This window comes from Notechis scutatus, chromosome 1 (assembly GCF_049901735.1).
Source record: "Notechis scutatus isolate UNSWTSFEM ecotype Mainland chromosome 1, rNotScu1.2, whole genome shotgun sequence".
NCBI classification, from domain to species: Eukaryota; Metazoa; Chordata; class Lepidosauria; order Squamata; family Elapidae; genus Notechis; species Notechis scutatus.
Genome location: NC_142009.1, coordinates 275,031,588 through 275,046,650, shown reverse-complemented (window position 1 = coordinate 275,046,650; position 15,063 = coordinate 275,031,588). Strand labels below are relative to the sequence as shown.

The window sequence follows — 15,063 nt, the reverse complement described above, 5'->3', positions numbered from 1 at the left end:
GTGGTACTATGAGGGAAAGATTTATGTTCCATATCCCCAGAGTTAAGTTCCTTGTTGATTTGATCCTGGAAAAAAATTACTTTTTGTTTTTAGAAATGTATTGCCACCATTGTCAACAAAGAAGACATGAAAGTTAGGATTGTAATATGGACCAAATGTCTACAGAATGGAGCAAGGTTGAAAAAATGCAAAGTACTGTACTACTGACTGTTGAAAAAATATCATTTACAGAAAGAATGAATATTTGTATGTGTTGAGTGCCCCCTGCTCTAAGTTATATACACACAACACTAGAGTTAACCCACGCCAGGTCTTGGATTCAAAGCCAGTTTGTGCAAATCAAAATAGCACTTTCAGGTTTGGACAATATACTTATCCAAGAGAGTGCTAGAAAGGTTCTTATAGAAGGAAGCCCATACATTAATGCAGCTGCCATAAACCCAATGCCCTGGATTGTTGAGCACTACTTGAGCAACATCCACTGCCTTGCTGGGTGATTATTTAGGCTTTTTTTTGGAAGTGGACACATGACATATTCTAATACACTGAGTGAGGCTTTTCAACTTCTGCTAGAGAAAATGAAAAAGGGTTCTCTATACAACATGAACTCTGCCACCCGACTTGTGGCTTAGACCTATGCTATTGGGCAGAGGTCTCCAAACTTGGCAACTTTAAGACTTGTGGACTACAAGGAGTTGAAATCCACAAGTCTTAAAGTTGCCAAGTTTGGGGACCCCTGCTATTGGGTCTAAGCCACTACTGGTTCTTTTGAGTAACCAATCAGGATGCAGCTTGCTCGGTCAGTGAAGTTGTCAAAGTTGCTCTGAGTAAGGGAGTAATGACATCTACGGTACTTTAAATGAGATGGTTCTACACCTGCTCTTGAAGAAGCCCGTCTAGGATCCTAGAGATTTTGATAACATCTCCCCTTTCTTCAACTTACCTCATATGAGCCCTAGAAGAAATGAATCCTGCATATTAATGTCCAGTCATGGGGCAATAACATGATTGGTCATTCGAGTAGATGACCTTGTTTGGACATGGCCGGGGGAAGTGGAACCACCTTGATGACTTTCAGTACCCTCAGCTATGGTATCTTACTGAACTTTTTGCAATGACTGGGGAAAGAAATGACAATTTTTCACATTTGAGATCATTGCAGCATCCCCATGATAACGTGATCAAAATTGATTCATATTTGTGGCACTTGCAGTGTCCTGGGGTCATGTGATTGCCATTTGCAAACTTCTGACAAACATAGTCAATGGGGAAGCCAGATTCAATTTACAACTATGGCACTTATTTAACAACTGCAGTGATCGACTTAACAACTGTGGCAAGAAAAGTTGCAAAATGGGGCAGAACTCACTTAACAACTGCTGCACTTAGCAATAGAAATTTTGGGCTCCGTTGTGGTCGTAAGTCGAGGACTACCTGTATTGCAGTTGGTCCCTTTCCGGATTTTTAATGTAGTTAGGGGGAAACAGTATTTTAGATCTTTCAATGCTCAGTATCTCAGGCTTAGTGTTTTCCAACATTCTATTTGATATCTACATGAGCCTGTTGGATAAGTATAGCAGTATAGCTAGTCCTAGACTTATGACCACAGTTGAGCCCCAAAATTTTGTTGCTAAGTGAGACATTTGTTGAATATTGCCCCTTTTCACAATGTTTTTTTTTGCCACAGTTGTTAAGTAAATCATTGCAGTTGGGTTAGTGATATGATTGTTAAATGAATCTGGCTTTGATTGTCAGAAGGTCACAAAAGGTGATCACATGATTCCTGGGGACGCTGCAACCATCATAAATATGAGTCAGTTGCCAAACATCTGAATGTTGATTAGGTAACTGTGGGGATGCTGCAATGGTTATAAGTGTGAAAGCAGGCATAAATCACTTTTCCAGTGCCATTGAGACTTCAAACAATCACTAAATGAATGTTCTAAGTTGAGAACTACCTATACACTCATTTGTCACAGGTCAAGCCAGAGATTGGAAAGCATAAACCATGTCTTAAGGCTATCAGTTCAAAATAAGATCAAATTAATTAAATAAAGATTAACTTGCTGTGCATCACTAAATGCTCCAGAATATTGATTCCATTAGCTGTTCTGAATTAGGTAATGCTTCCTGCAAAGGAATTAGTGTAGAACCTGGATATCCTCCTAGATCAGAGGTGGTATTCAGCAGGTTCTGACCAGTTCTGGAGAACCGGTAGCGGAAATTTTGAGTAGTTCGGAGAACCACAAATACAACCTCTGACTGGAGATTTTACAGTATCCTTCCCCTGCCATGCCCACCAAGCCATGCCCACAGAACTGGTAGTAAAAAAAATTGAATCCCACCACTGTCCTAGATTCACGGTTACTGTTTAAAAGGTGAATGGAGACTGGCCTGGTGGATATTTGCTCAGCTTTGCCTAAGTTAATTATACTGTCTTGGGCCAGGATAGTTCAATAATAACTCATGCAGAATTACTGTAAAGCAGAGGTGTCAAACTCACGGCCCACAGGTCAGATGACGGATGCATCACGTGCTGGCCCTGCCCCCACCCGGTTTAGCAAAGGGGGGGAAAGTCCTGCAATATCATGTGACAAGTTTGACACCCCTGTTGTAAACCATTTTATGCAGGGCAGTCTTGGGAGGTGATCCAGAAGCTACAGCTGATCCCAGAAGGACCTGTTAAGTGGTTTTTCTCTATTTGAAGTGGACGTGGACAAGGAGACTAGCCTTCTCTGCAGCGGTCCTCACAAATTGACATTTGTTACTTCCAGAGGTCCAAAATGCTTTCTCTCATATTGTAGGTTTTTAGAAGTTTTTAAGACAGTTTAATTCTATCTTTTTTACGTACACTGAGAGCATATGCACCAAACACAAATTCCTTGTATGTCCAATCACACTTGGCCAATAAATTATTCTATTCTATTCTATTCTATTCTATTCTATTCTATTCTATTCTATTCTATTCTATTCTATTCTATTCCATTCCATTCCATTCCATTCCATTCCATTCCATTCCATTCCATTCTTCAGTTGTAGGTGTTTATTTCTTGAAAGCAGATTATTACTGTACTTTTTATAATTTTGATTTATTCCTATTGTTCCTTTTATAACTTTAGTGTCTTTCTGGTTGGGTATGAAACTTTAAAATAAGTACAAAGTAGTCTATGACACAAAGTAACTAAAATAGCATATGCATATTAGTTAAGCTTTTTTTCTTCTCTGAAGAAAAGTATGGAAAACGTAAGGTTATAAATTCATGAGAAACAGGATGACTGTAAACAATGTATGGACACTCATAAAATTCTATTAATAAAGGTAAGAAATTGAAAGACAAAAGCACTGTCCCAAAGCAACAGATACCTGAACTGCCTAGTCCCATTTAATTTTCATCACTCTTCCTTTTTCTTCTTTTCTGTAACTGATAAGGTTCACCTGACCTGCTAAACTTATCCGAGGTTTACAAACCACAATACTTAGGTTCACATAATAATTATGTTCCCTATCCTGCAAAAGTGCCTTAAGGCAGACAGAGTTTAAATCCAAGCAATGTTTTGTTCCTTAATCCCAAATTAATGAATAATCCAACATAAAGTTTAATGTTTCCCATCTAGAAGAAAACTATCTAGGAATCGATCAGTCAATCTGTCTATCTGCCTGGGTGCTCTCTTCAACATTTTCCAATCAATTCAGGCAACTGCTATTTTTCTGGTCAAAATCACGTGCCCAACGTGAGGCACAACTTTTTGCAAGAGAACCATCTAAACACATAATTATTTCTTGCTGTTAATATGGCTCTGCACTACATCCTACAACATCTTGAATCTCCAAAGACCTACGCAAGGGTCCTCTTTATAGACTTTAGTTCAGCATTCAATACCATCATTTCAGACATGCTTCTAACTAAACTAAACCAGCTAGCTGTACCTTGTAAATGGTTCATAAACCAGCTAGCTGTACCACACTTGTAAATGGATCATAAGCTTCCTAACAGAAAGGAAGCAGCAGGTGAAGCTAGGCAAAATCACATCAGATAACTGTACAATTAGCACAGGAGCCCCCCCAGGGCTGTTGTGCTCTCTCCACTTCTCTTCTCACTATATACCAACAACTGCATCTCAAAAGATCCCTCTGTTAAAATACTGAAGTTTGCAGATGATACAACAGTAATTGGTCTCACTTGAGACCATGAATCAGCATACAGACGGGAGGTTGAACAACTAGCTTGTGGTGCAACCAGAATAATCTTGAACTGAATACACTTGAAATCATAGAAATGGTGGTAGACTTTAGGAGAAACCCTCCCATACTACCAACTCTTACAATACTAGACAACACAATATCAACAATAGATACCTTCAAGTTTCTAGGTTCTATACAGGGGTGGGATTCAACCGACATTACTACCGTTTTGGTGGTTACACTGCACGTGCATGTAAAATAACCTTAGGCTGTGCTGCCCAGACAGCTGAAAAGCACTGTGTGTGGGTGTGCAGCATTTGAAAAGCCTCTTTTTTCCTGCTTTTTCAATCTCAATTGTGTCACGCAAAGCAGCTGAGGTTGAAAAAGCAGGAAATAAAGGACAGGTAAGAGCCTGGGCGGACGGGTGGGCCAAACAGCAACAAACACAGAACTGGTTCTGTGTCTGCCGTTCTTCAGAGCTACCAGCTCTATAGAACTGGGCAGAACTGGTAGCATCCCGCCACTGGTTCTATCATATCTCAGAACTTAAAATGGACACCTAATATCAAAAACATCATTAAAAAACACACAACAAAGAATGTTTTTCCTGCATCAACTCAGAAAACTCAAACTGCCCAAAGAGCTGCTGATTCAGTTCTACAGAGGAATTATTGAGTCTGTCATCTGCACCTCTATAACTGTCTGGTTTGGTTCTACAACCCAACAAGACAGACACAGACTTCAATGGATAATTTGAACTGCAGAAAAAACAATTACTACCAACCTGCCTTCCACTGAGGACCTGTATATAGCATGAGTCAAAAAGAGGCTGTGAAAATATCTACAGACACCTCACATCCTGGACATAAATTGTTTCAACTTCTACCCTCAAAACGATGCTATAGAGCACTGCACATCAGAACAACTAGACACAAGAACAGTTTTTCCCCCCAAAAGCCATCACTCTGCTAAACAAATAACTCTCACAACACTGTCAAATTACTTAGTAAGACTATATTCCTATTATTCTTCTCACACTTCCTATTCCCACTTATGACTATAACCGTGTAGCTTGTATCTTTACAATTTATATTGTTTATTTCTTTTCCTGGTATGTTTTGGTTGCGTATTAGCAACCTATGTATGATTTGATTGCTTATAGTAACCTATGACTATCACTAAGTGTTGTATCTTATGACTCTTGATGAATGTATTTTATTTTTTCTTATGTACACTGGAGAGCATATGCACCCCCTTGCGTGTCCAATCACACTTGGCCAATAAAGAATTCTATTCCGTTCTGTTTTATTCTATTCTGGGAGGAGCCTGAGATTCCCAGGCGACCTTAATCCAGTTAATAGATCGCCCATATTTGCCATGCCGCTGCGGGGCGGGGACGGACGCTGCGAAGGGATTCTCCGTCCTCCAATAGAGACCCGAGAGGGGCGGGCTAATACAATCTGATTGGCATAGGAGCCCGCAGAGGAAGCGGGTGGCTGTGGCCTGTTGCCGGTGGAAGACCGGCACCGTTGATTCACGCCTGGCAGTGGATGTGGAAAAGCCGGTCGAAAATGCTGCGGTTGTTGGCTGGGCTGCTGGCGGTCACGTTGGTGACGGTGACAGTGTTGATGGATCGGTACAGTTTTGCGGGACCACAAAAGCCCCGGCTCCCACCTCGCCCTTTCGCTTCCGAGCCGGCGCCCGGGGCGAAAGCCAACAACCTTTTCTGGATGATTCAGGCAAGTGGCGGCGTGGAAGCTTGCCGGGCTTTCCGGCTACAACGGGTAAAAGCAGCGGCATTGGTTTCTTTTTCAATTGCCCGGACCCGTTAGAAGCTGCTCTGATTTTGATAGAATCATACACGACTAACCAAGATTACGTTCCAGTTTCAAGATAACGGTTTTCTCCTCCTCCGAGATTCAGAAGACTAGAGGGGGGGAAATGGTAAAAGGAGAGGATAAAACGGAGAAAAACTATTGAGGAGTAACGAAAGAGTAGGAAATGGACTAGTTCTGATCAATAAAGAGGAAGTAACGTTTCCAATTTCCTGGATTTGGGAGGATTTGAATAAGCTGTTTACGAACCGTAGTCAGAAAGGTTGTAACCTCTTTGGTGATACTGTGCATTTGTATTTTTGAGGAAGTGGGAGGGGAAAACCCTGAAGAATCGGTGCTGACTTCTGTTCTGCTATACACTAGGGGAAAAGATGTGTGTTATTGTATGTTCAGGAAACTGAGTTATCTAAAAGGGCTAGTTGTGAAATTAAACTATTATTGTTTGGAATCAAGATTTTTTTTCCAGTTGACACTTTTTTTGTATACCTTTCTGGTACACAACTGTTTTTGTAAAGTGTTACAAGGTAGCCTTATTTCTTTTTTTTTTTAAATGTCAGTCTGTTATTGTAGGTATCGGATCTGCACATCAGTAAGTTTGTGAGTCCCAGACGAACTTCTGATTTTGAGAAGTTCTGTAAGGAAACAATTCCCATAATTCAACCTGCTGTTACATTAGTAACAGGTGAGTTATTTTTGTTTCATTTTTATATTACACCCTGCCTAATTCTTTGGGAAATATGCTGCAGTGCTGGTTACTTGTTTGGTAGGACCGCCTTTCAAATAAAAAAACAAAAAAACCAAAAACAAGCTGTGCCACTGAAAAGGTTATTACATAAGTTCTGAGCATACCAGAAACAGTTCCTCTTCCTGCCACTTTTTGCATTTGCATATTTGCTTTCTCTTACAGACAAAAGTAAATGTGCAGTTTATCTAGACTAAGTCCTCTGATTACAATTAGGTAACATTGACTAATTTCAAAAAGTTAACCTGGGCTGTTGAACCAGTTTAGTTTTAGATGGGAAACCACAAGGAAAGTCCATGGCTCTGAGTCAGATTGAGTAGTTGAAGTAATATCTCTCAAAACTATATTAACATGTCAGCCCCATCAGGAGATTTTGTGCCTAAATACTTGTCTGAGAGCTCTGTTAAGATCCCTCACCCTCTGAAAGAGCCTGACTGGCACTAAATGAATTTTTTTTCAATCATCATATGCACAACAAAATGTCTTGCCTGGAGTGGAAAGCCTGGCTTGCATATTTAAGAGTTTGGACTTTTTTGTTTTTCCAACGGTGTTTATCATATTGTTTTATTGCTACTGATTGTGCGACATTCTGTATTCATCATTTATTGTACACTTAAATGCATATACACATACAGACATGTTGAATGGCTGGTTAGAATTAATATTAGTCTATCTGAATTCTTCCAAGAAACACTCCATAGATATTATTATTTGCTGACCTTAGAAACAGAGTTAATCTAGTTAAGATTAGTGGACTGTTGTTAGTATGCTAATCTATATAGATATAGATAGATATAAATACTACATGCGGCTGGTTAAGAAAAGAGATTGGCTAGTTGAGGGTCACTCACTAGCATTTCTTGATGATGTTGCAGTTTATTAGATGATAGGTAGCCTTTTTTATAGTGTGGGAAGTCTATGAATATATTTCAAGCCACTTCTAAAGTATCTTTGGCAGCAGCTGGTAAGCTATCTAGGTTTGGATGACTGGTTAGACCACCGAACTGCATGCTCATCTACAGTGCGGTATGGCATTGTGCCTCATTCCTATATGGTTAATAGAATTTAAAATTAAAGGACTTTGTTCAGAGTCAACTTTGGGATAGGAGCCGATTAACAAGCTAAGCTGTCTTCTCTGCCTTGTTCTTCAGAAATCTTGCTCTGAACCAGATTCCCTGGTTTAGACAATATCCTAATGAAAGCATTTATGTCATTATCTATGATTTATTATGTTTACTGATAGGAAGAGTCAGGTGGTCTGCCCAAAGCAAGATTTTGCAAATTTTGATATGCTATAGAGCAGGGGTAAAGAATTAATTTCCCCAAGAGACCACAGAAAAAAACTGGGACTGTTACGTAGGGATGCCACTGCTGCCCCCACTTCTCTGGCCACTGCCATGGGCCAGCCAGGGACAGCTAAATGGCCACATGTGGCCTTTTACAATCCTATGTAAAAACGTGTAGAGCGCAAATACCGACATTTTCTGTACATTCAAAGGAAGCACACAGTTATAATGTGATAATACACTGCAGTAGGTGTCAAACCTGATTTCGAAATAGCTTGCTGTCACTGGCATTTGGTTTATTCTGCATTCTTCTATTATTCATTGGGTTCTGGAGCACTTCTCTATTCACTAAGCAGGTGACTTGACTGATGCCAAAACAAAGGATGGATTTGGGTCTGATCAGATTGAGGTGGAGTGGCAAACTTACCAGACAATCCTAAAAAGATCTAAGGTCATGGAAAAAACGAAATGGATAGATATCAAAGGAAATCATGGTAAGAGAGAAGCAAGACTTGACGCTTATAAATCTAATTTTATGCTTATCATTAGGAAATGCTAGACTGTCATAACCCCTCATGTAATGTGATGACCTGGGACAAGGCACAAAGGTCACACAGCCAGCTGAGAGTTCAAACTCCCCTTTAATGCTCCAAACTTCCCCCCAAATGCTCCCATGTTCTTGGCATGTCCCAGAACAAAACATGTGCGCACACACATGGCAGCCTCTGGCTGTGCCCAGTCCAGCAAAGCAAAGAAACAGGGAAGTGAGTCCACAAAACAAGAACAATGAATGAGTCCACAAACCAAGGAACAAACAATAAAGTAAGGAACAAGGCACTGAGTCCACGAAGTAAGAAGCAAGCAGTCCTGCATACTCCAAATGTCTGTACCGGCATACCAAACTCTAGAAATTCAGTGTTTGTTCCCGACAAATGCCCCTCCCTTCAGCATCTCCTTAAATTTCAGTCCCCAGGTTTGTCTTATGTAGAAGGGCAGGGTATTATATAAATTATTTAAATCATTTATATACCATGACATATTTTTTAAAAAAGTCTGGAATCACTTTGTCTGCAAAGTATAAGTATATATATATATATATTTAAGGTAAGATAATATTGTTTATTTATTTAGCTTTTGTGGTAATTTTATTTTGCCTATTCTTTTGTAAATTTCCTTAAATAATATAATTTTAGTTTTCCCAAAAAGCATCTTAGTCTTTGGTTTGTGCAATAAATCTTGCTTTCCTCCCTAGGCATCCTGCTTCTCTTTCAAGTTCATAATGCAATGTTTTTTTTAAAAACTTAGACTACCTTTTTTATTCCTAGCTTTATCATGAAATTGGATTGAAATGTTTGCCATTTTCATTGCAGATACATTCAACATGCCTAGCCTGGAAAGTGTTCGTAATTACTACAGGTATGTTGGCATTTAATGATGGTTTCAGCAATCCAGAATGATATATGGTGGATGGAAATTCCTATTTAAACAAGATTCATGTACCAAAATGTTGACTCTTAACATATTTTATCAATTAAATATTTTAAGGCCAGTTATAGAGTTTTCCCTTCTATTCAATTGTGTCCAATTATGGGAGACTGCCTGCAGTTTTCTTGACACTTTTTTTTTTCAGAAGTGGTTTGCCATTGTCTGTTTCCTAAGGGGTGAGAAAGAATGATTAGCCAAGGTCACTCAACTGGCTTTGTGTCTAGGACAGGACTAGAATCCAGATCTTCTGGTTTCTAGCCTGATATCTTAACCGTGGTGATGCAGTGGTTAGAATGCAGTACTGCAGGATACTTCTGCTGACTGCTGTCTGCGTGCAGTTTGGCAGTTCACATCTCACCAGGCTCAAGGTTGACTCAGCCTTCCATCCTTCCGAGGTGGGTAAAATGAGGACCCAAGTCGTTGCAGACAATATTCTGACTCCCTAAACTGCTTAGAGAGGGCTGTAAAGCCCTGTGAAGCGGTATATAAGTAAGTGCTATTGCTAAATGCTATTAACCACTATACTAATCTGGATCTCCAATTATAGGTAATCAAGGCTTTATCTTACTGACTATATGTTGCTCTTGTCTCCTTTCTGGTGCTATTTGATAGCTGCATTTTTTCCTTAACTTTCTGAAGAAAGGAGTGAGAAAATTCAAGCTTTGAAATTTAAGTCTTTATTATTATTATTATTATTATTATTATTATTATTATTATTATTATTATTATTATTATTATTATTATTATTTATACACAAAAAATAACAGTGCACACAGCAAACGAGATAACTATGCTGGGTTTCGTATCACAAATGACTAGTCGAACACTTCCCAAGCGTTTGGGACTGCGTGATGTATTAGTGGATTATGCAAGGAGATCCCAGTAAGGTGGCCTTCTGCAGATGACCAATGGTGATTTTGTCAGCACCAATTGTTTACATGTGCTTGCCTAGTCTTTAGGCACAGCACCCAGTGTGCCGTGTACCACTGGAACCACCTGCACTGGTTTATGCCAGAGTTTCTGTAGTTCGATTTTCAAGTTCTGATATCTGGTGATTTTTTCAAGTTGTTTCTCGTTGATTCTGCTGTCACCAGGTATGGCAATGTCGACGATCCACACTTTTTTCTTCTCCACAATCGTAATATCTGGGGTGTTGTGTTCCAAAACTTTATCAGTCTGTATTCGGAAGTCCCACAGTAATTTTGCATTATTAGTATTGTTGTTGTTGTTGTTGTTAAGTACAGAATGGTAGTGAACTTACTTACAAGCTTCTACTGTAACATATTTCTCCTTTCAATTAGAATTTTTCTTAAAATAAATCCTTTTCTTTGTTAGGAAATATTCTGCATGGCAGAAAGATGGCTCCTTCCATTACGTTCATAAAACACCTTTTGGAAAATATTCTTTCATCTGTGCGGATGCAAGTCTTACTTCAGGTCCCAAGAAACCCTACAATTTCTTTGGGATATTAAATGCGGTAATGTTAGAAAAAAACAATGTTTTATCAAATCAAAAGATCAGAAAAAAATTGAGGCCAGTTGTGTGTCTTATATATGTTAACTATAGCATCTGGATGAAGTGTGTGTATAGGTAGTCCTCAACTTATAACTATTTGTTTAGTGATGTTCAAAATAGTGACAACAGGGAAAAAAGTGACATGACCATTTTTCACGCTTATGACCATTGCAGCATCCCAGTGGTCATGAGATCAAAATTCAGATGCTTGGCAACTGGTTCATACTATGACGTTGCAGTGCCCCAGGGTCATGTGATCATCTTTTGTGACCTTCAATTGTGGTCATCAGTCAAGGATTACCTGTATTCACCCACAGTACCGCTTCCTACTTTCAGCCTTTGAGATTGGCAATATTGGCAATAAATGATAGGCATCATTTATCAATGATGTTGATGTACCTCATGTCTCTGAACAGTGAGCATTTTCAAAGAGAGAGTGGATTTAGTTTCCTGTGGTGTAAGTTTTATATGCAGTCACCAAACCTTTTCGTGAGATTTAGTTTCCTATGGAACAAAGGAACAGTGGAGATTTAACTAGTTTTGCAATAGTCTCTAGCAAAACAGCCTGATTATTGTTTCTTTGCAGACAGACCACCATTGCATTTCATTAGCTGCAAAGGAAAAAAATCCTTAATTTGGTTCACACAACAATCTTCGGGAACAGCTAGGTTCTACAGGAAGGCCATCTAATTATCCGAAATTATTAGTTCTCTGTCGAGCTCAAGATTCTCTACTAAGTATTTCCTTAAGAGAATCTGTCAATGATAATCAGAAAAAGAATATTAAGATAATATGTTGAGATTGGGGTTTTTAGAAATATTCTACTGTTGTCTCATGATGAAAATCAATGTGGTATAGAAGATTCTTTAGCTGCATTAGAAAGATCAAACTCAGTCCACAGTTCTGTCTGTATTCTAAGATCTAGACATAAAGCTTCTGTGAAGCAGCACAGTGGCATATATGCCTTTCCTTTGTTTACTTTGAAATATTGAAAGGCTGAGAGCCACTTATAGATCTAAAGATACCTCAAAATATAAAAATAAAAGAGACATAGTAGCACAATAATGCTTTACAAATAACCATAATTCATAAAGTAAGGTAGCTAAATAAGTCTCTACCAAATGTATATTATATTATAATACAGTGTTTTATAGATCTAGGCGTTCTTGTTCAGATCTCTACTAAATATGTTTTTGAACAGAAGTAAAGCTAAGAATTAAAGGATAATTTATTATATTAAATTATATAGTGAAAATATTTTAGCTGTCTATAATGTTTAGCATTGTCCTTATGCATAGAACTAATAGAAGATTTTGCTTAGAAACTCTTTGAGAATTTTCTGTGCTTGATATGCTAACATAGCATTGTACAAATACGTTTTACTTCCCGGTTCCTTGGGATCAGGATGAATTGAATTCCCAAATCAACTTCAGTTCCGAACATCACATCGTTGTTTTAGTATATTTTAACAAACTACATTATTTTGTATTGATTTTTCCATCTCCCTATTTATATATTATCCAGAGTCACTTCAACAGCATTGGGACAGATTCCAAAGCTCTAATAATTTGATTTTCTTTGTCTTCATTGAGTCACTGAAATTAACACACACATTTCAATTCAAGACACTGGTTTTTTTTTATTTGTAATACTGTTCAAAAAATGAAAACCATAAGAAACCTTTTGGAGTATGTGTAATCCTTTCTGTTATTTACTGTGAGCTTTGGTATTTCACTTGAGCATGTTGGGTTTTCTTTTATTTTTTTTCCTGCATTCCCTGGGATGTCTTGACACCTATGTGGGAACTTGTCATTATATTGCAGCATATATCTCCTGTGTGTGTTTGGGGAATATAAAAATAAAATCTATTTATTTTTACTGTTAAATGGGAGCCGTTTGGAGATCTTTCTTTATTTTATTAGATTTGTGTGCTGCCCACTTCATCTAGAGCAGGGGTGTCAAACTCGCTTTCATTGAGGGCTGCATCAGGGTTGAGTTTGACCTCGGAAGGGCTCGGGGTGTGTGGCCAGGGGCATGACCAGCTCAACATCACTCATGTCAGGGGTGCCTGTGGTGGCCTGAGTTCTCTGCCAGCGAAAACGGGCTCCTAAGCTCTGTTTTCGCCTGTGATGACCTCCTGCAAACCTCTGCCAGCAAAAATGGAGTTTGGGAGAGCTGCCCTCCCGAGCTCCATTTTTGCTGGCAGAGGCACCATGGGCTGGTCCTTCACTGTTTCCAGGGCAGCCTCACGGGCTAGATCTAAGCACCACGTGGGCCGGATCCAGCCCACGGGCTTTGAGTTTGACACCCCTGATCTGGGTGGCTTACAGACATTAAACTTTATTTGTAATCAGGACCTTAAAGATGCTCATGGCTTCCAGTACTGATATTGTGTTTAAAAACTGCATGTATGTGTTGACTGTTTTAAATTTAATATTAAAACTCTTACACTTTTTCATTTCAGAATAAAATGGAGGAGTTGTCTGCACTGATCTCAGAAAGCCATGAGAGTAACCATACAGTTTTGTTTGGTCATTACCCTACCTCATCAATCATCTCTGCATCTCCAGGAATACGAACGGCCATGCGGTACTATTTAAAAATAAATAAATCTGATAATATATGAATTGTTTACTTTCTGCATTTTAAAATAACTCATTCATTTTGTATTAAGGAACAATAAGAAATAATTATTGTTTAAACTACATTGTTAATTGGCTAGAAGCTAGTATTTCTAAAAAAATAATAATTCTTTATGTTGTAATGCCCCTTCCTAAGTGAGCAAAAGGCATTAAGAAGATCCCCTTTCTCAGGACATGCAGTGAACAAATCAAAACCACAGTCTCTTCTCCTGCTCATTTTACAGAGACTTATTCAACGGGTTGCAAGGCAATGCAGACCAATTTGTCATTCCTCCACTATCCTTTGACATCATCTCCTTCATAATGTATAATATTGCCAAGTTCTAAGCAATAATGTGCAAAACCTGCCCAGTATTGACTGCCAGATGAAGCTAGTCAATCTTGATATAGTTCAGTCTAGACCGAGGGTATTACACCAAAGCTTTTTTGATGCCATTTTTTCTTTTCAGCTTTTTAGATAGCAGAGTATGAATTTTGGATTCCTTTATAGCTTTGAATTCCCATCTTTTAATTCTGTAGTTCTGCTCCTTTCAATAGTTAAACATTGTTTGTTTTATTATTATTATTATTATTATTATTATTATTATTATTATTATTATTATTATTTATTATTTATTATTATTATTTGTTATTATTATTTATTATTTGTTATTATTTGTTATTATTATTATTATTATGTTGCTAAGCTCCTGGTTGTTGTTTTTTAGAATTTACAATGGTAAAAGTCCCAAGTAAAGAGATTGTATGCTATGCATTAATAATATATTTTGCTTTGATTAGTTCTGCCTTAGTTTATTTGTGTGGGCATTTCCATACATTGGGTGGCTTGGTGCCTGTCCTTCATACTCGTCATCCTGATGGGACTTTAGAACTGGAGTTGGGAGACTGGAAGACTAGTAGGAAGTAAGTAAATGTCCAATTCAAAGGCACTATTTATTTATTTTCTACTTTCTGTCATTTCTCAGTGCCTGGAAGCTGTAGGGGTCTGAATGGGGGAGAACAATCAATGAATGGAGAAGAACCTCAGCAAGACAAGAGTGGTTGTGGGTGCAAGGGACCTCAGGATCCAGTTGTTTATCATTTTTAGTTCTGGATGGGGTTGCACTATCCCTGATAGGCCCATTATGCAAACTGGACATTCTCCTGGACTCGTGGCTCCTGCTTGAAGAGCAGGGGACAATCATGGCTAGAGGGGCCTTTGAGTAACTTTGTGTTGTGCACCAGTTGCTCCCTTACCTGGATCATGAGGGATTGCACATGGTCATTCATGCCCTTATCATCTCTTGATTGGATTACCGCAACACAGTCTACACGGGACTACCCTTGAAGAGCATTCAGAAACTGTAGCAAGTGCAGAAAATGCAGCAGCGTGCACA

At 38.7% G+C, this 15,063-nt stretch overlaps 1 protein-coding gene across 4 annotated transcripts in view; it reads left to right on the top strand.

The window, feature by feature from the left end:
* The first annotated feature begins 5,499 nt into the window (after window positions 1-5,499).
* TMEM62 (transmembrane protein 62) overlaps window positions 5,500-15,063 on the top strand; it is a 28,249-nt gene continuing 18,685 nt past the window's right edge. Inside the window, exons 1-7 of one of the 4 annotated variants that reach the window (XM_026671053.2) lie at window positions 5,500-5,921; window positions 6,588-6,699; window positions 8,402-8,539; window positions 9,416-9,461; window positions 10,866-11,007; window positions 13,510-13,634; window positions 14,468-14,590. In XM_026671053.2, the coding sequence (XP_026526838.1) occupies window positions 5,733-5,921; window positions 6,588-6,699; window positions 8,402-8,539; window positions 9,416-9,461; window positions 10,866-11,007; window positions 13,510-13,634; window positions 14,468-14,590 (875 nt within the window). In that variant the 5' untranslated portion in view covers window positions 5,500-5,732. Of the gene's footprint in view, window positions 5,967-6,574; window positions 6,700-8,401; window positions 8,540-9,415; window positions 9,462-10,865; window positions 11,008-13,509; window positions 13,635-14,467; window positions 14,591-15,063 lie in introns of all 4 variants that reach the window. The other 3 variants (XM_087951652.1, XM_087951651.1, XM_087951653.1) reach the window with 3 other exon arrangements.